We start from the raw sequence: 22,120 nt of genomic DNA, 5'->3' as shown, positions 1-22,120 counted from the left end.
CCCTTAGCAGACATAATTTGGGAAGATGTGGAAAAGTACTCCCAGTGGCTTCTTTGTGAGGTGTCTTGATGCAGAGCTGATTACATTTTGGATCAGGATGATTTTTAGTACTATGGCGTTAGGGGTATAATATTGAAATGGATCTTGTTTCCTCCACTGAGTGAACCGCTGTCTTTTTCTCTCTGTGTCACATAAATTAAATGATCCTAAAGTCTATTTAGATCTAAGATTGGCAAATGACAGGCATTTTAATGGGTTACTGTTTCAGTTAAGCCTTCACTAATTGCAACTAGCTTTGTTTTAATAGTGCCCCCTGCTGTCTGCAAGTTAAAAGTAAATGTGTAGTTTGGTAACAAACTGTAAATATTTGACTTGCATGGGGTTTGTTCTACTTTTAAGTCTGGGTATACACGTACATATGTATGTTTCAATGGCAAATTGCCCTTCTTAGGATACACATTCACTTTAAAAGAGTCAAAGCTGGAAAAACAAGATTTTTCACTAGAAGAAGATGGAGCAGAAACTAAACGAAGCCACCAAACAGAATTGAGTTATTCATGTGGGCTGTGGCAGCTCAAGATCACATCTAGTGGTGATGGATAGCAACGCAACCCAGAGAAGCTTTCCTAGCAGTGCTGTGGGAAGGAGACAGTAAGATCGCTCTGCATGTTTATCTGTCCAGGCATCCAGACTGCAGCAGGGATCCAGCAGGATTTCCCGTTTGCTCAAAGGCTGTGTGTTTGTTTTAGGAGGGAGAGCTCAGACACCAGTATTGTTACACAAATGGGGAGTATGGTTATATATAGTAGCAGTGGGGGACTTTCTTAGGTTATTTTGGACGTTGACCACACAAAAGTGGAAACGCTCCAAGAGGAAGTTCGGGCTGTTCACCTTCCAGTCAAAGTGGGAGGATTGTTTTGCTCTGGCTGTGATTGAAAAGCAACAACACTCTGAAGGGTCTGAGAGAGTCACAGAGAGCAATGAAAACAGGCTACTTACCTTCCTCAGGTTTCTTGTATACTGGCCAGGAGTAAAAAGCAGGTGTATATGAGGGGGGATCTGACTTTAGGGAACTCTCTTTTGTCTCCTCCCCCATTGCTTTGAAAAAGAATGGTGCTTGAATTTCAAAAGGAAAATTGTGGGATGGGGCTTTCATCCTGATCTAAGATATCTTCCTGCTTCTTCCTAGAACTCAGTATTCCCATCCCCTTTGGAGCTATGGAGCAGGGAAAGAACAATCGTAGATCCTCTCATCAATATTAAAGGAAAAGATAGCGGATAGGTTGACAGTAAAGGGAGAAACCTAAAGCAGGGGGTCTTGAATTTAAAATGTACAATATGCATGGAGGTAGGTATGACATCCTAATTAGATAATTGCTAGCAAAAGGCAGCTTATTTCCAGATTTACTTTCCTGTTGTTCATGTTAAAGGATATTAACAACAGCTGTTCTTTCTTTACAACACTTCTCTTTGCACCCCTTGGGTATACCCAAGCAAAGTATTTGTGCCAACATTTTCTCCCTTGGGGAAAGACTACTCCTTTTAAGGGGATTCATTTAACTGGGCTCTGCATTTTTGCTAGCTTCCGGTCATAAAATGGCACATTTGGGCTTTTGATTGGAAAGCCACATTGCACACAATCTGCTTTATTGGTGCATTATTGCCTCTTGTACAGATTTAACCAATTTAATCCATGTCTAATATATAAATAATCCAGTAGGAGCGCTCCAAAATAGATGTCAGTAACAAACTATAAAGTATTCTCCCTTCCAGACATTTATAAGAATTGTGTTTGCAGCACCCTCTGATGACCACAGCAACTAACACAACAATGGAACTGACGAATGGCCTTGTGGCTCTTCGTGGATTTATTACATGCTTTAACGTTGTTTGTTGCATTTACAACAAAGAGATTTTTAATTGTAGGCACCTAAGTCTACATATTTCAATTCTGCTATGTTAGAACAGTGATGTATTTCAGAAATGATTCAAAATATTACAAAATCCACTCATTTCTTCAGTTCAGAAATGGGACTTTATTTATTTTTGGTATTTTTTTTGGTATTTTATTTGGATTTATAGGCCGCCCTTTTCCCTGAGGGGACTCAGGGCGGCTTACAATCATTAGGGAGGGGGTGTAACTCAAAACAAACAATATGTGAACAAAATAAATAAAGTAATAAAAACACAACTTGCATTCAACATTCAACATTCGGGTGGGGCAATTTAGAAACTTATCCCCAGGCCTGTTGGGATAGCCAGGTCTTAAGGGCTGCGCGGAAGACCTGGACGGTGGTGAGGGTGCGTATCTCAATGGGGAGATCGTTCCACAGGGTCGGAGCTGCAACAGAAAAGGCTCTCCTCCGTGTAGTCGCCAGTCGACATTGACTGGCGGATGGGATTCGGAGGAGGCCCAGTCTGTGCGATCTTATCGGTCGGAGGGAGGTAATCGGCAGAAGGCGGTCTCTCAAGTACTCAGATCCACTACCATGAAGGGCTTTAAAGATGGTCAACAGGACCCTGAAGCGCACCCGGAGATCAACAGGTAGCCAGTGCAGCTCGCGGAGGATGGGTGTTATGTGGGCGAACCGCGGTGCGCCCACTATCACTCGCGCGGCCGCATTCTGAACTAACTGCAGCCGCCGGATGCACTTCAAGGGCAGCCCCATGTAGAGCACATTGCAGTATTCCAGCCTAGAGATCACAAGGGCTCGAGTGACTGTTGTGAGAGCCTCCCAATTCAGGTAGGGTCGTAACTGGCGGACCAGGCGAACCTGGGCAAATGCCCCCCTGGTCACAGCCGACAGATGATGGTCGAGAGTCAGCTGTGGATCCAGGAGGACTCCTAAGTTACGAACCCTATCTGAGGGGTATAAAATTTGACCCCCCAACCTGATAGATGGAACATTAGCCAAATTGTTGGGAGGGAAACACAACAGCCACTCGGTCTTGTCCGGGTTGAGTACCAGTTTGTTAGCGCTCATCCAGTTCTTAACGGCCTCAAGCCCCCGGCTCATCACGTCCACCGCTTCATTGAGTTGGCACGGGGTGGACAGATACAATTGCGTATCGTCCGCATATTGATGGTATTTTATCCCGTGCCTCCGAATGATCTCGCCCAGCGGTTTCATGTATATGTTAAATAGTAGGGGGGATAAGACCGAACCCTGCGGCACCCCATATTTTAGGGGCCTCAGGGACGATCTCTGCCCCCCGACCAACACCGACTGCGACCTGTCCGAGAGGTAGGAGGAGAACCACTGCAAAACAGTGCCTCCCATTTATTTACTCAACTTCATCTCAATCAATGACCCCAGGTGGCTTATGATTCCCAAACTATAAAAACAGGGGAAAGTATTTAAAAACAATAAAAACATCCAAAATACATATGTACAGCAGCTGAGATAGTCAACCAGTTAACATAAAGCCAAGAAGCAGGGCCCTTAACAGATTCAGTGGTCCTGCTCAGAAACACAGCCAAGTTTTTAAATCCTTATGAAAGGCCAACAGGCTTGGGGCCGTTCTGATTCTCAAGGGGAGATTATTCCACAGAGCAGGGGCTTCTGCAGAAAAGGGATATCTTTTAGTCCCTGCCAGCAACACTTTTTGACTGACAGGAGCTGCAGCATGTTCAGTCAGCTAGATTGAACCAGGTGGGTAGAGACTCTTGGGAAAAGAGGGTCAGTCCTTCAGGTAACTTGATCCTGAACCATAAAGGAATTTAAAGGTGACAACCAGCACCTTGAATTGCATTTTTTGTTTTATCAGTTTTATTGGTTAATGTTTTTCTCAGAAGAAACATACAATCAAGGTAAATATCTAGCAGCAATTCATCACATACTGATAATCCTCGATCTTAATGGAGTCTGCCCATCATGGCCATAATTTATGAAAGTCATAAAAGGAGTAAGTCACATGACTAACCTGATTTTACAACCTTTTTTGCGCCAGTTGTTAAGTGAATCACTGCAGTTAAGCAAATCCTCAGTTGTTAAGCAAACCAATGTTACAGAAAAATCAAATGTAGAAAGCACACAACAGATAACTGATTCAGCTGGATTCATTAACTTCTTTATATATATAATAACAAATGAATAAACGTATAATACCAATAGTAGATTCTTTCAACGTGGTAGAAGTTACAAGCAAAACACAAGCAGAAGAGAACAGTTAGTGTCATTTCAGAGTTCAAAGCAGACAGAGTAGTTTCAGTTTTGATTCTCATCACAGACTCAGATCTGTTTAAGCTCCTATTGGCTGACTTAGTTGCTATACCTATTCAGTGGCTAACCTTGTTACCATGTCTCTCCCAATCATGAATATTCTAATATTTTATTATTATAAAATGGGGTATTGCAAACAATTGTAAATGAAGCCTGGTTGCAAACACCCTAATTGAAATATCATGGCCGCAGGGGGAGCAATTATCAGAACATATAATCTGGATTGTAAGTACTCTCCAAGTAACTGCACTGTAACTTCAGATGATTGCTAAATGACCAGTCATAAGTCAAGGACTACCTTTAGATTAGGATAGCAAGAATATATAAATTACGTATGCTTGAGTGTTTGAGCAGTGCAAGTATGAGTAGTATTTTTTTTCTAAACATCATGTATATTTTATTAATCACTTCAAACCTTTCATAGAATTCAAGAAGCTTCCAGAAAAGAAATTGGACATCTTAAGTCCTCAGCTCTGCTTCTTACTGTTCCTCTCCACAGTGAACTGGAATGAGGTGCCTTAATTCAAACTATATGACTTAATTTTCACATTCAATTCAACAGGATAGAGAACATTAATCTTTTTTTTAAGGTTGGTTTCAACTAGAGTGATCAATGGGGTTTACAGGTTGAAAGTTTAGATTATTGCTGCTGAGTAAAATATACTGTTATTAGACATTGTCACTTTCAAAGCTATTTTGGACAAAATTAACTTTCTACTTACAGCAAAGTCGTATGCATATTTTTTTTTGCATTGCATGAATATGCATAATGGTATATATTTAGTATTCCTGTAAAGCTAAGGTGAGCAATTGTGTTTTGTTTCAAAGGTCATATTCCTGTACAGATGAAGCAAGCAATAGAAAGAACCATAGCCAAAAGTGGATATGGATACAAATTTAATTGAGGTGGCAAATAAATTACATGAATACTTGCTTTTCTTATGACATTTTTCATTCTCTCTTATATAAGCATACATTTTCTTTGACATCTTCTTTGGTTTGGACCGTTTTCTGCAGTCATAAACCACTGGATAAACATTGAGGAAAAGCAGGGGATCACTCACATTAGTAAAAGATACCCCTCCCTTCAAGTTATTTTTAAGACCATCAGAACACAATTAAGAAGAAAATATATTTTAAAAAAACTCAAGTATTTATTTACTGCTTAAGAAGCAGACTTCAGTATACACTGCTTATTTCTTCTTGGCATGTTGAAAAGGCATGTGCTGAAAAATGTTATTTGATCAAATTTACAACTGTCACACCTTGCTTCAGGACTGAACTGCAAATAGGAGGCTTTTTTACTGCAAACTTTTCTCTGAATAAAGCATGATGGGATCTTGCCTTCAGACAAAACTTATTTCATGTGCATGAGAGGGATCTACTACACCCATAGCTCCTTTAATATTTAACCCAATGTATCTTTTTCCAGTGTAGATTATAACTGGCATTAGCCAACCTCCAAGCTCTTCATCAGTAGTTCATTGGTGGCTGAAGTGAGCATTTGGCCAGCTGTCTTGCAGTGAGGCAATGAGTAAGCTTTGTCCCAACTAACTGGAAGTGAGATGAATGTGAGAATATAAGTGAGCAGGTTGCACTTGGTGAATGTGGGGAGATTGTAATAGACCATTTGAGAATAACTGATATAGAGCAGTAGAGAAGGAACAGTTAACTCTTATGGGAATTGGAATTGATCACTTATAGAGAGCTTTTGAAATCAGCCAGGAGCCACATATTTCCCATCATGCTGTAACAGAATTATATTCCTGCTAGAAAACTCTTGTATATAAAATAACACCCTGCAGTTCATGGAATCTGTTTTTGGGTGGTTATGCCATTTTGCCACTCCAATATGTTTTGGTGCTCTGTCCCCAGAGATGAGTTTCTACACATGTAAAGAATAATTTGTTACTATTCTTGAACTTAACTTTTTTATTTTTACGGTATTAGATAGATTACATAGTGGAATGCTTAACTTTTCTTTAGCCCATCTTTCCTTTATCATCTCTTGTCAATAATCCTACCTTGACTTCAAAGAAACACTAGTCTGAACTTAAATCCCAGGGTTCAGGTTAGATACAACAGCAAGTTAGAACCAATGGGAAAGCAGGAAGTTCCACGTTGATCTTAGCTAAGCAGGGTAGAAGGCATTACTGAAATAAAAACAAGGTTGGTATGCAAAATAAGTAGCAGCTATATTACTCTGGCTCCTTAATAAATAACACTGAAGTTTCTTTGTGAATAAATATTTGTGTCCTGCAATTATACAAGGCAGTGGAAGTGAATACTCTGGATGCTTGAAACTCTGTTCTCCGTTTCCCTACAGGCAAGAAGAAGGCAACACTCTTTGACAGCCAGGCTCCTATCTGCCCTATTTGTCAGGTTTTGCTTCGCCCAGGTGAGCTGCAGGAGCATATGGAGCAGGAGCTGGAGAAGTTAACACAGCTGAATATCAGGTAAGGACAGCAACTTTGCTCCTGACCTGTCCTGTCCACACAGAATCATATGGGCTTTAGCCCTAGATCTACTAAACGGAAGGTCTTCCTTTTATAGCCAATCAGGCGACACTTCATATTCTATTCTCTCATGGTAAAGAATGTAAAACCCTTTCATTTGTTAGAGATATTTTTTCTTATTACATCACTTGCATATTCTTTTTTATGAACTTACTTTTTCAGCCCCAAAGATCCACCAAAGTAAGATATTCCATCAGCCAACTAACAGCAAGCCGCCTGATGAGAATTGTATATCAACTCTCCATGGTAGATCTGCTTTCAAGATATATTTGACTTCTTATTACCGTATTTTCACGACTATAAGCCGCACTGAAAATCCTAAAATTTGATCCAAAACCGGCAGTGCGGCTTATAACCCGGTGCGCTTTATATGTGGAAAAAGATCTCCCAGCTGCTTTCGGGGCTTCCTGGAGCGCCAAGAACCTTCGCGCTCTCCTCCGCTCCTCGCGACTGCAATAGATGTCCAGAAGTGGCTTTTGGGGCTAATGGGGATTGGATTTCCTGCTCGATAGCCCCTGCCGCTTCTGGACGTCTATTGCAGTTGTGAGGAGCCGAGGAGAGTGCGGAGAACAGCACGAAGGTTCTTGGCGCTCCAGGAAGCCCCGAAAGCAGCTGGGAGAGGCGCACGGCTTGGTTTCTCCTCCCTGGACGTCGCAGCAGCAGCCCCAAGCGCACCGATCTCTGTGTTTTTCGCATCGGGGTGTGCTGCAAGAGCATGCCCCGATGCGAAAAACACAGAGATCGGTGCGCTTGGGGCTGCTGCTGCGACGTCCAGGGAGGAGAAACCAAACCGTGCGCCTCCCCCAGCTGCTTTTGGGGCTTCCTGGAGCGCCAAGAACCTTCACGCTGTTCTCCGCTCCTCCTCGCGACTGCAACAGATGTCCAGAAGCGTCGGGAAACGTGCGGCTTATAACCCGGTGCGCTTTATATGTGGAAAAAGTTTGAAAAATTAACGTTAATTGATACTGCGGCTTATAATCCGGTGCGGCTTTTGGTCGTGAAAATACGGTAGTTCCATCCTGGTTTATGCTTTGGAATTAGCATTGAAAGATTAGAAATTCTGTCTTTGGGAATATTTCCTGTGAACCTTGGTCAGGAATTCATGTCATTCCAGCTTTCCCTTTCTTGGGCTAGGCACATACTTACATATAATTTTTATTAAAGGCCACAAAGAAGGCAGATAAAAACTAATATAAAGTAAGAAAAAGAAACACATTAATGTTAACTTTTTTCATAGACTCCTATAAACAACTGCATCATTTTCTTGGATGTCTCACAACTAAGAAAGTAGAGAAGAGATTAAGCATTTGGATACAAAGTTAGAGGCCCTCTTCTTGTTACTCTATGCTCTGAAGCAGGATTTTAGTTGCCTTCTACTTTCACTATCATATCAAAAGTCCTGTTTTAAAAAAATTAATTGCATTTTAACTGCTAGCAGTTATTTGGGAAATCACTGCAACAGATTCCTGTCCTTGTCTCAGTAAAATTGCAGCCTGGGAGAGAGAGTGTATTCATTTCATTTATTAATAAATTCTATCATGATTAAAAGGTGAAGAAAGAAATCCGAGAGGTGGGAGTAGTAAGCAAGTCTTCAGGTTTTAAAAGCCCCAATACCGAAAAAGACCATCACATTGGGGAGTTTGGAAAAGGAGTTTAACTTGGTCCAAAGTCTGTTCTCAAGGTAAACAAGGTGTCAGTTGAAGAGAATATTTGTAGCTAAAGGTCAGCGGTGGGTTTCAAAAAATTTTTAGAACCTCTTCTGTAGGTGTGGCCTGCTTCGTAGGAGTGGCTTGCTGGCCATGTGACCGAGTGGGAGAGGTTTGGCAGTCATGTGACTGGGTGGGCGTGGCCAACTTGTAAAATGTGGTAAAACTCACTTAACAACGCTCTTGCTTAGCAACCAAAATGTTGGCTCAGAAACTCTGGCATTTGAAGCACGCAAGTCTTAAAGCTGTCAAGTTACAAGACCCTTGCACCCCTAACCCTTAAAAGAAACCCAGGGGTGTTCAAACTTGACAGCTTTAAGACTTGTGGACTTCAACTCCCAGAATTCCTCCTCCAGTCATATTGGCTCAGGAACTCTGGCATTGAAGTGTGCAAGTCTTAAAGCTGTCAAGTTATAAGACCCTTGCACCCCTAACCCTTTAGAAAAAAAAACCCCAGGGGTGTTCAAACTTGACTAAGGTTTAGATAGGACTCTTAGAGGCGGGCGGGGCGATTGGTGAGCCAGCCAATCAGTGAGCGTGGTGTGGACAGGCGGGGGGAGGGAGCTGGAACCGGTTCTAAACGGCATGGTAGATTTGTGGAACCTCTTCTATAGAAGAGGTTAGAACTGGCAGGAACCCACTCCTGCTAAAGGTTGAACTGCAGGGTCCTGGATGTTCTCTGAGCTGGGTAGGTTTTTTTGCAGCACTGATGATGTTACCTAGTTTGGAGTGAAACGTCTGCAAGAAAATCCTCAAGCTCAGAGAGCACCAAGGACCCCATAGTAACAAGATGTCCTAACGGGTACAGGCATAAAAGCAAATTTACATTGGCTTCACATCTGTTGCCTGTTTTTTCCCCCTGATACTGAGCCCAAACTTGCCATTTCTTACAGTGTGGGGGGGGGGGGGACAAGTCATGCAACACTCTGTTCCCTTGTGTATATAATTTATAGTGTGTTTTGGGGGTCTGTCTGACTTAATAAAGGGCCACAGCAAATTAATGAATGGGTGTAAATGAACAGAAGCAATTAGCCCTCAGAGAGCTTATGGAAACAGCAAGGCAAGCCTTGTAGGAGAGCTGAGAGCAGCCTGTAGCTGGATACCTGGGGGGGGGGGGAGGAATAGTACTTAATGGGAAAGGAAAGGAAACGCTAAATCATAAAGGCTGACAAGAGCCATTGTGGGCCAGCTGACAAATGAAAAAGAATGGCATTACTCCTTTAAATAATCACGGCAGTTAAAAGGGGGAGAAAGCTTACTCCCAGCCCTTGACTATTCTGGCTGTATGCATGTGGAAGAGCAATAGCAGAGCCTTTATTAATTATTAAGTAATGACTCCTACCCTGCTGCAATAGATAGCCTTCGGCCTCATGTATCAATCAGGCCCCAGGGGCTAATCATCGGCCTTCTGGCAGACCCGGCCCTAACCTGGCAATAGGAACAAACAGCTTTAAATTTCAGAGTGTTTTGGGATTCCTGGGAATGGGGGATTCTGCACTGACAGATGAACATGTTCCTATTCCTGAACCTTCCAGGGGTAGCATGTATCCTGCTGGCAAAAGAACAAAATGTTGTTTTTCATAATCAAGATGATGGTACTATCCTTCCAGCCTTTAAATCTCTTTAGCTATGTACAAAAAAGAATATAAGCAACCCATATTGGAAAAAAAGAAAAAAGAAAAGCTCTCCAATAAGCAAATAAAACTTACAAATGCATTTAATTCTTTAGTGCAATGGTTCTCAACCTGTGGGTCAGGACCCCTTTGGGGGTCGAACGACCCTTTCACAGGGTCGCCTAAGACCATCGGAAAACACATATTTTCGAAAAAATACGGAAAACATAAAATAATTTTATGTTTGGGGGTCACCACATGAGGAACTGTATTAAAGGGTCACAGCATTAGGAAGGTTGAGACCCACTGCTTTAGTGGATGAATATCTACCTTTTGTTCATGAGGTAAAAGTGGCATATACTGCTCCTCTTTTTGTCATTTTCCCCATTGCAACAATCCTATGAAATAGGTTGGACTGAAGTAGAGAACGACCGACCCAGTTACCCAGGGAGTTTTGATGGCTAAGAATGGACTTGCACCCATGTCATCCTACTCCTAGTCCAACACAACATCGCTACTGTATCTAGTTGTAACCAAAATGGCCAGCAGTTACTATTTAGTAATATGGAACAGGGAGGTTCTTGCTTTGCTTGGATTAATATGTGGGAGGAAGAAGAGGAGGAGAAATATTCTATCAGAGAATGTTGTCCCAACCCATATTATGCATTCAGCATCATTGGGCACCGTGATCATAGCAATTGTGAGCGATTTGGATGTGGTCACAAGCGTTTGACTTGAGGTCCATGAAAGGACTGGCTGTGCCATAGTTTATTGCTTCTGAAAGTTCATTTACCTAGCCAAAGAGATTTAAAGGTAATAATCCTGAGCATACAATCTTTATTTACATCAATAAAGCACTGGAGTTACAGCCATGCATCCTTGTTGTTGGCATTCAGTGTTTTATCTGTTTCTCAATGAAATTTTCAACATTACAGAGATTATAATTTTGCTTCAGTTTACATTATATTTATTTGCTTGTTTTATTTATATTGTGCATCTTCCTCCATCATTGAGCTCAAGGGTTCTGGGTGTTTTCTAGGTTCTGATTGGGCCCTTGTCTACTTAGTGGCAGTAAGGAGGCTGTGCTGTTATGTCTTCAGATCATCCCTTGGCATTTAGAATATGATTGTGTCCTAAAGAGACCCTGATTGTAACTGGGTTTGTTCTGTTTCAGTCAACTCACTTTTATTTTCAAATTGGTCATTACTTGGACTCTATCCCAGGACAATTGATTTCTCTACTTAAATAGCAGTATCTTCTTTACTTGGGAAAAATAAATTCAGCTGCAGCTAATGTTGGCTTGTAGTATCAACTCCTTTGATGTTAAGTAGATCGTTTTTGTTTTTTTTTACTTACCTGCTAAATTAGCAGTGATCCATTCAATGTTCAAGTACAGGAATAGTTTTGTAATACGTTATTTTGTTAAATGAGAGACAACATCCAATTGTCTCAATGCCAGGAAGGCAAGAAGCTATTTTTTATTCAATATTATTGTTCTTTCACATATTCAGAGAAATTTCCTTTTTATGTTTTGATTTTTAACCTTTATTCTTTTATTCTGCTTAGAGTTGCTTCAGGGGTTGAGATGGCTAATAAATTGTGTAGAAATAGAACAGAAGAGTGCTATTGCCTATTGAAGCTTGAATTCATTAATTAAGTATTGCAATAGTTTTACCTATACACCCAGGCTTTCTTTTCAATAGTCTTTTACTAGCAATGGTTTAATCTGCAGAAATCTTGCCAGTAGACAAGGTTGAATTATATGATTTTGAAAGAGTTCATCTCACCCTTCTTAATAACATTTCTATCACCTACCTTGCCTCCAGATTTTGCTGGTACTTTCATACAGATTCCTAAACAGCCTTGTATATAAAAGATGGAAGCTTGTTTATTTTTTTAAAAAGAACATACCAGCATAGATGGAGTTAATCGCCTCCAAGCTGAAGTTTGTAGTTTTGTTTTCTTTCAATTTATATCCTTCACTTAAAAAGGAAAAAAGGTGGGGGTGAAATCGCCCAGCAGGTGACATATTCTAAGAGGGAGCAGCGAAATCGTGTTAACCACTTCAAAATCTCATATATTCAATCGGCCTCTGGCAAGACATCTGCCTAATGTTAGCGCTTAAATATCCTTTTCCATTTTACATGCATTCAAGTCTCATTTGAGTGAAATGAAACGGTATTATTAAAGGGAGATTTTGTACAAATGGCCTGAATTTGACATGTCAAGTTCAATGAGGCTGTTACATATGTAATGCTGAGAAGGGGCTCCGAGGCTCCTGGCACTTGAAACAGCACCAGTGGCTCAGAAATGAAATTTGCATGCAGCCTTTTCCCTTCCCACCCTTCTACTCAAACCCACAGAATGCCAAGTTGCAGCTTGTGCCTCGTAGAAGCCTGGAATAGGATTTGGGAATAAAGCAATTACTGGTCTAGGGCAAAGTGATTTGGGAATAGAAATGCCCTCTCCAAAAACTCAGTATCTTGATTGGAAAAAAAAAACAACCATTAATAGGATCCTAGTTTTGAAATATCCCTAAAGTCGTCTTTTGCCTTCTTTCCTAACAACCATTGTGCCACAGATATTGGCTCTCCTAAACTAAACAATTAATTGGAAATAGCCTCTCAAGCTTCTAATATGCAGAATACAAACATTTGTATATTACATTTGTATCTTTGCACATGAGCACCTGGCATTGGTTGGCAAGATAGTCAGGATCTGAGATGGGTTCCATTAAGAATAAAATACTATATTTCATAGTTTGTACTCACGAAGATAGGGTAATCTAAAAAAAGTCTAGATCACCAATGGAACTAGTTATCCAATACACTTCTGAATCAGGAAAGAGGATAAAACATTTTTTCACTCTGCTGCCCTTCCTACATATCATTTGCCAAGGCAGAAGAAATGAAAGCTAGACCAGATCTTTATGTCATCATTTTTTGAAGGATTACCAATGAATCTGCTCATCTGCTGTTTTGTCATCTCTCACTTTTATTTGTTGTTGCATTATATTGTAAATTTCCTTGGCAAAGAGGCAGCTATAGCCGCAATAAATCATTTAGTCAGTAAATACAATACATCCATATGCTGTACAAGTTACATAAAATATGTTTTAAAAGAAAATAGAATTTTAATTATTTCCTTCTTGAAAGGGAAAGTGCCTACGTATTCAAAATATTTTTCTCTCTCTTAGGAATGTGTTTTAATGTATAAATGTAGGGTTATGTTTGTTATTTCTCCATATTTTGCTCAGAAGATTCAATTTTTGATCCATATCCAGTATGTAATATTCCCCTGCCTTCTTTCTTTTTGCATTATATGGTCAGCAGCCTGTTTCATTGCTACTGCCAGAACATAACAGATAGAAGAAAAGCAGACATATTGCATTCCACCAGGCTCATAATGGGATAAGATCCATCCAATTTGGAAAAAAATGTAGTATTTTTGCTCTCCTTAACTATGTTGATCATTAAGATTTAGCTTATAAGCAGCCTATAAGCAGTGTAACAGAATTATCTGGATTATTCAATAATTAACTGTTCCTACTGAGAACTGTACATTTCAAAATCCTTCAGACAGGCCAACTTCCAAAAAATATTCAGACTATACCAACTCTCTGAAAAGATAAATGAAGTGCATAAAATACATATAACTTCTATTGTCACATGCCTTGATCTCCTAGGTTATAAACTAACCAGGTAGTTCAGAGGCCTCCAAAGCAAGCAATAGTTAGGTTTTACTGAGTTTTGCAAGAGTTAGATTAGAGATATTTAGATTTTCTTCTTCTACAAAACTCATTAAAATACATGGTACATATATCATCTCATCTTAAAAGCAACTTCACAACTAACTAGGCATTGAGAGACAGTGATTAGCTAACATTACATTCAGTGAGAATTAAACCCAGGTGGCCCCCCATCTCCCTTCATCCAGTAACCGTTTTCTCATCAATTTCTCTTTTATTTTTTTTCTCGTCTGCTTTTTAAAAATGCTCATCCTTCCCTTTCTTCCCTCTCCTTCCATTCCACCTCCCCCACCCTCCCTTGATATCATGGCGACATCTCCAAGCCAAGTACTTTTAATTTCGCCTGTGGCCCTTGCTGACACTGTGGATATGCACAGCAAGTTAAATTCCCGCCTGATCAATAAAGCAGAAGCTGTGTGTCCGACTGGTCGATACTTTTTTATCTGTCTTCAGCCCAGTCCTGCTGATGACAGGCCTCCTGTGCTTCACCAAAGACACTCAAGGGCAACCAGATTTTCAACAACACAAGCATTTTTTTAAAAAAAGGGGGGGGGAGTTGTAATTATTATTATTTTAAGATTAGCTTTTAATTTTAGAAAGTATTTTAATACTTTATATCCCTATAGAAAAAGATAAATCAATTAATGGAATTTGGCTTTGCTTGAAACATCCTAATTTGTCTTAATTTTTAATTGTTTTTTGTGAATTAATTGATTCCTGGGTCTTGCCAATTAACATCGTAATGGGTGTATGATAAATTCTATGGGAGTGGAATTTTTTTTATTGTTGTCACTGAAAGGGCCTTGGAAAGGGCATTTTTTCTGTGTTTCCCCTTGCATGCAGCGCAGTTTTTCTCTTTTCGAGTTACAGCCTCACTTACTGTAAGTACTGCAAGGTTATTTTGTAAATGGTCAGTTACCCAGTGTTAGCATGTATTGAAGCTTTGCACTGAGATTTCTGTCAGTTACTTCATAAGATTCTTTTCCTTCAGGATTCTTCTTCTCCTTTTGTATTATATTTGTAGATGACACCAAATGATACCAAATACTGTAGAAGACAAATTACAAAATCATCTCGCTACATTAGAAAAGTGGATTGAAAATAACAGAATGAAATTTACTAGACAACACAAACTTATTTAAGAAAAACAAAATGCATAGTTATAGATGAGGGATTAGTGATAATATAGTGTACCAAAACATATTGTGAAGATTTTGGAATGGTAGTGTACCTCAAGCCAAAAATGAGTCAGCACCGTGAGATAGATACAAAAAAGACGTGTTTTGGCTCATGAACAGTATAGATTCCAAATCACAGGAAATGATGCTTCCATTATATTCTGCATTGGATAGAAACTATTTTGTTAAAATGCACAATATTTTACGAAAGATCAGAAACACCGGATCAGGTTCAAGGAAGGGCAACTAGGATGACCAGGAGACTAAAACCCAAGAGAGACTGAAGAAAGTGGATGTGTTTAGACTTGAGAAGAGGGAAATATAATAGGACCTTTCATGTTTCTGAAAGGTTGTCATATAAGAGAGGGCCAAGAATTGCTCTATTAGAGAAGGGCAAATCTTGTTTCTCTCTTTAAGAAAGAGAAACAAAATCATTACAGCCCGAACAGTTTGATGCTGAGGCAAAACTCAAACAGATTATTAAGCAGTCAGTTTGTATTTGGGGGAAAATGCTTTGTTTTGACACAAGTCAACATAGGTTTAGCAACAATAAGTCATGCCAAAATAGCATGATATTCTTTTTTGATAGTGCTTGGTTTAGGAATGTTATGGACCCAGTGTACCTTGACTTCAGAAGGGTGGGGATTCTAGAAAAGAAAATAAGATCTTTAAATACAGGCTGGACAGTAGTACTATTAGATGGTTACAATGCTGCTTAAAAGTATCAAATGCCATATCATAGGCTCCTTATTAGAATTTATGCTCAACTACACTTTTAAAAATTATTTGGATGAAGGATTAGAAAATATAATTATCAAATTTGTGGACAATATGAAGCTAGGAGGATAGCAAATAAAAGACAAGATAGAATAGTAGGCAGATACAGAAAGATGAATATACAGAATGATAGGTGTAGTGATCACTCTGTCAGTAGTGTATGTATGAGAGACATCATATATGTATATGTATTCGTATACATGTGTGTGTGTGTGTATTCAATGGAAGTATAAAGCTAGATCACATTTTCTGACTGAGGCTCTAAATGTGGTAGAGCATGAACTAATCCTCAGATTGCATAAGCTCAAGCTCTACACCATGCTTGCTTATGATGTTAAATGAATCTGGCAACTCACCTGGCTTCTGTTTCCTCTATATATAAAAAGGTTAATAAAGGCTATAATTTTAAATGTGCCAGTGATCGTGAGCTATTTGGCTGATGAAAAATGCATCATATGATTGGACTAATTAGATAATAAAGGTGAGGCCAAATACCCTGCTAAACAGGGAAGTTGTTAGATATCCCCCCCCCCCGGCTGACTGGCTGCAAGAGGTTTCCACCAAGGTCCAAGGTGAGTCTCATTGGCTGAGAGGTCTGACAGATCCCCTTAAAAGGGGATGCTGCCTGACCGTTCCCTAGCTGGATGTTTACTTGACCTGTAATAAAGAGCTATTGTTCACTTAGCTTTTTTGTGCCTCCTTTACCTGATCCAACACTGGCGCCGAAGGTGGGATTGGAAGGCAATTAGGCAAACAAAGAGAGCAAAGCCTTGCAAACAAAAATAATGAATCCTTGCAAGTACATCCAGCCCGGAGCATTCAGTGAGGCATTGAGCTAGCCATCGCTGAACACCCAGAGAGACTCAGGAGGGCCATGCACTCCCCACCCAGTTACCGAACACTGGGAATCGTACATGCTGCGATTCAAGTGCTTCCTGGAAGCAAACGACCTCACAGGTGTTCCAGAAGTTCGGTAAAAGAATTTATTCTTAGGCTACTGCAGCTGCGAAGTATTCGAGATGGCGAAAAATCTTTCAGAACCAACCCCTCTGCAAGCCGTATCCTGGTCTGTGCTACAACAAATGCTGAAGACCCACTACGCGCCAAAGCCATCTAAATACGTTCACTGGTACCAGTTCAATATACAGAACCAGAAGGAGGGTGAATCGATCAATGAATACATGGCAGCTCTCCGAAAAGTCGCAGCCTACTGTGAGTTCCGCGAACTAGACGATCTGATTCTTGATCATGTAATATTGAGGGTGCGAGATTTAAATCTGCAGACAAGGCTTCTGGCCAGATCCAATCTCTCCCTACAGATCACACTAGATGAAGCCAGAGCATCTGAATCAGCAACCCAATCCATGGAGACCATCCAGCGCCACAGCGCGCCACTGGACGCACAGAAAAGTACCAGCGTCAACAGTGAGACCACAGAGCTCAAGAGCTCTGAGAGCGAGGAGGAAGACAGCTACCACATGCGCAGTAGCCGAACAAAGCCGGTGCGGAAATTCAATTCCCAAAGTTTGCCCTGTGTCAGCTGTGGAGGAGATCACGTCCGATCATCCTGCCGTTTCCGCAACGCCATTTGCAAGCAATGCAAGCGGAAAGGGCACATCACCAAGGTGTATCGCAGCGATTTTCCTGCAATCGCAGGACAGCCCAAGAGGGGCTCAAACTGCAATCAGCGACCCAAACCAGGGGCTTGGCAGAAGTATCCACGGGGTTCAGAGAACGACGATAGAATCGCCAACCTCACTTCCGCCATGTGAAGTCACCTGGGATGCACAAAATAGCTGAATGTCACTGTTCCGGTTAGACATATCCGGACAGCATTCACCCAAAAAAGCTGAAAGTCACTGTTCTCATCGAGGACTCTCCATGCGAAATGGAGATCGACACCGGGTCATCACTGACCATAATCCCATGGTCAGTACTGAAACAAACGATCCCGAAGATACAAAAGAGACATCTCAGAAGCCCCGATGTCTGCCTACGCGATTACCAGGGGAACCTGGTCCCCATCGTGGGCCAAGGCACCTTCCGGGCACGCCACAAGAAAATTTGCAAAAAGCTCCCCATGACAGTGGTCAGGGATGACCTGCAGAGCCTACTGGGGCTTGATTGGTTCCAAGCCCTGGGAATGGAAGTGACCAGAGTCAACTCCATAGAAGAGGATACGGAAGCCGCCGCCAAAACCACCGCTGAAGCCATCTTTAAGGAGTCTGAGGATGTCTTCGGCACAGGTCTGGGTGAGTACAAAGGAACCCCCATTTCCTTTAGCTTAGACCCAGCAATAGCCCCGATTAGGCTAAAGCTCAGGAGAGTACTTTTTGCTCTCTGGCCAAAAATTGACAAAGAAGTAGATAAACTCGTGAGCCAGGGCATGCTCGAACCAGTCGATCATGCACGCTGGGAGACGCCAATTGTAACACCTGTCAAATCTGACGGGTCTGTACGCACCTGCGCTGACTATAAATGCACAATTAATAAAGCATTACAACAAAGCGTTTATCCTGTACCCGTTGTACAGCACCTATTACATTCCCTCAGCCCGGGAAATTTTTTCGCTAAACTAGATATGGCGCAGTTATACCAGCAGTTGCCACTAGATGGTACTATCACCGAGGCACAAACCATTGTGATGCACAAGGGTGCATTCAAATGCAACCGCCTACAATTCGGCGTTAGTATTGCACCTGGACTGTTCCAAAGCGTCATGGAATGACTTTTGCAGGGGATACCAGGAGTCATCCCCTATTTTGACGACATTCTGGTATCGGCCGAAAATTAAGCACAACTTTTAAAACACGTAAGAACAGTGCTGACTAGAATCAAAGACTAGGGCCTCTGTTTCAAAAAAGAAAAATGTAAAATCAATGTATCAAAAGTCGAATTTCTAGGGTACATGATCGATGGGTCTGGGATTCACCCAACCGCACAAAAAATTAAAGCAATTAATCAGACCGAGCTACAGGCATTCCTCGGGCTCCTTAACTTCTACAGCGTCTTTCTCAAACAGAAAGCAACAGTTGCTGAACCACTGCACCATCTCCTAGCAAAAAACGTGAAGTGGTCCTGGGGCAAAACCGAGGCCACCGCATTCGCCGCTGTAAAAAGACTCTTATCAGCAGACTCGTTCCTAGTTCAATATAGTCAGACCCTACCTCTAGTGCTGACCTGTGATGCCTCCCCTTTCAGTGTTGGCGCAGTCCTTAGCCACCGCATGCCAAATGGTACCGAAGCTCCCATTGCCTTTTACTCCAGGACATTATCCGCTGCTGAGCGCAACTACAGCCAGCTGGACCGCGAGGCTCTGGCTGCAATAGCAGGAGTGAAAAGATTCCATGAGTACCTATATGGCAGAGATTTCGAACTGGTCACAGACCACAAACCGTTGTTAGGACTGTTGGCTAGGGACTGCTCCACCCCGGTGTCACTATCTCCCCGGATGACCAGATGGACAATATTCCTGGCAGCCTATTCCTACCGCCTCATCCATCGACTGGGCACCACGTTAGGGCATGCAGATGCTTTAAGCCGCTGCCCATTGCCCGAACTTCTCACTGACCCCACCCCCGAGACGTTGGTCCTCCTTATTGACTGCCTGGACTCCGGACCCGTCTCCTCCAGTGACCCCATAATAAAACAAATTTTGAACTGGGTATGGAGACCCTGTTGGGTCTGAATTCAAAATGTAGTTTTCTAAGTGGGATGATCAGTTATTAACAGTTGTTTGTTGTGAGGGGACAGGGTAGTCATTCCCAAACAATTGTGGATAGCAGTCCTAGAAGCACTGCATGTAGGGCACCCGCGGATTGTTAAAATGAAGTCTCTAGCAAGGAGTTTTATTTGGTGGCCTAACATGGATAAGGACATACAAGAATGGGTAGCCACATGCACACCCTGTCGGGAGTCCAGACCTGCTCCCCCAGAAGCGCCCGCCAAGGAATGGGAGTGCCCGCAAGCACCATGGTCCAGAATACACATTGATTTCGCTGGGCCAGTTCATGGTTAAACCTTCTTTATAGTCGTGGACACATTTTCCAAATGGTTAGAAGTAGCCCTGATGAATTCCACTACAGCGGAATCGGTCATCAAGGTACTACGGAAATTTTTCGCCACACATGGGTTCCCCGATGTATTATTCTCCGACAACGGGCCTCAATTCATGGCCATGAGATTCAAAACATTTCTAGCAGCTCAGGGAATCAGACATGCCCTGGTTGCGCAGTTCCATCCGGCCTCCAATGGCCAGGCAGAATGAATGGTAAGATCCGCAAAAGAAGCCTTCAACAGGATGGGCCCAGGCGATTGGCAGACACGAATTGATCACTAGTTACTCATACAACACATCACACCCAGTGCTCCACTGGAAGAAGCCCAGCTGAACTCCTCATGGGCCGCCGCCTTAGGTCTCACCTAGACCGGCTATACCCAAATTATTCCAGCTCAACACCCCCTGACTCCACGAGCAAAGTCGGGTCGTTCAACATAAGGAGATTCAGTCTATGCACACAATTACACCGGGGGAACGTTATGGATTCCCGCAACTATAATTGGCATTACCGGTCTGCGATCAGTAAGACTCGAGGATGGTAGAAATTGGAAAAGGCATATTGACCAATAGCTGTTTGGCTAACTCAACACTCAGACAACCAAACATAACTCCTACACAAATTGAAAGAAGCCACACACAAACTAACAATCCTAGAGAAGACCCGAGAATGTCGGATGACTTATCTTACTTCGTCGCAGGCCCACAGTGAGCTCCTAGAGAGTCATCCCCAGAAGCTCCAGCCGTGGCCTGTGAAAAGTTCCAGGAGGTTCCACCAGGCGGATCTGCAGGAGCAACAGGTCTGTCCAACCTGCGCGAAGGAAATACCCGGACTGAACTGCCCAGGTCAGGCAGAACTACACAAAGGCCCGCCTACCTGCGTGACTACATCATCAGTTAGAATGTTCCATCCATAGAGGGGAGGGGTGTTAGATATCCCCCCCCCCTGACTGGCTGCAAGAGGTTTCCATCAAGGTCCTCTGTTCCAGCGGGAACAGAGGGTGAGTCTCATTGGCTGAGAGGTCTGACAGATCCCCTTAAAAGGGATGCTGCCTGACCATTCTCCAGCCGGATGTTTACTTGATTTGTAATAAAGAGCTGTTGTTCACTTAGCATTTTGTACCTCCTTTACCCGATCCAACACAAGTGCTTTAAGCATGAGCAGAAGGATAGCTTGGGCACCTGAATGTCTAGGAAAATATTTCTGTGTCTTTTTAAAATTCCTTTAAGGATAAATTATATGAATTCTTATGAGCCATTAAAGGCAGAGCTGGGGATTAAGATATATATCCACATTAATCTTCCTTCTGGCTACTATCTTATCTTGAGTTGACTGGCATCATATTTTTCTGTTCCCATCTTTTCATTTCCTGAGAATGAAAGAGTTCAGCTCATAGCATGTTTGGTCTATAAAAAGAGGCAAAAAATGTATTTCAGCACTGAGTTGATCTTAATGTGAATAATTGCTTCATGGAGTTCTGTCCTAAAGTTGCTGCATACAGACAGAAAATCTCTGCTTATCCTTAGTTCATAAAGAAAGTATTTTAAACTGTTTACCAATACAAAATGCAAGTTATCCTGATATGCAGGCTCTTTGTTAGGGTGTTAATAAAGACAAGGGATTGCCATTTACACTATGACCAAATCATTTACCTGAATTGAAGTTAATTTGTTTCAACAGGAACTGCAATTCCTCCTATTGAAGAGATGCCTAGATCAGGGGTCAGCAACCTGCGGCTCTGGAGCCGCATGTGGCTCTCTCATCCCTCTACTGTGGCTCCCTGTTGCCTGTTGGCTCCACAATTGGTAGAGCCTTCGGTTAGGATAGGAAGAGGAAAAAGGATGCCATGCTAGGAGGAGACTCTATGGTGAGGCAACTGGATTTCTGGTCAGCTCCAGAATTAAACGGGAGTTTCCAGATAGGGCCTTTGTGGCTCTTTGAGTGTTTAAGTTGCCAATCCCTGGCCTAGATGATAGACATTTAGTTTCCTCAGTCACTGAGTACTGAGAACTGCTTTTTAAAAATCTTTCCAAAATTTATTTTTAGCTCATAGTAAATGAAAATCCAATTATCTGCTGCTGTAGGGTAGCTTTTTGTGAATTTATAAACGTTAGTTTACTTTTTTGAAACTTGCGTGCTCCATAGTTCAAAGAGGCAAATAGTGGATTCTCCCCTTGCAACAAAACTCTTTTCCCCTTTGTATAAAGGCTGAATACTACAAATGAGAATACTGTCTTCTAATAAGGTAGAGGCAAAAATGGCCTTTCAATTTTGCCTTGCTACCTTTTCCATCATTAAGCT

The 22,120-nt window shown here is 41.8% G+C and overlaps 1 protein-coding gene across 2 annotated transcripts in view; it reads left to right on the top strand.

The window, feature by feature from the left end:
- Positions 1-22,120, top strand: part of RNF220 (ring finger protein 220) — a 388,384-nt gene that overhangs the window by 240,200 nt on the left and 126,064 nt on the right. For both annotated transcript variants that reach the window (XM_087719790.1, XM_087719789.1), the window contains exon 4: positions 6,550-6,679. In XM_087719790.1, the coding sequence (XP_087575916.1) occupies positions 6,550-6,679 (130 nt within the window). The remainder of the gene's footprint in view (positions 1-6,549; positions 6,680-22,120) is intronic.

Source organism: Thamnophis sirtalis, unplaced genomic scaffold, assembly GCF_051295495.1.
Source record: "Thamnophis sirtalis isolate CommonGarterSnake01/CBP01778 unplaced genomic scaffold, rThaSir2_p1.2 scaffold_7, whole genome shotgun sequence".
NCBI lineage: Eukaryota > Metazoa > Chordata > Lepidosauria > Squamata > Natricidae > Thamnophis > Thamnophis sirtalis.
This window is presented reverse-complemented; position numbering and strand designations above follow the sequence as displayed.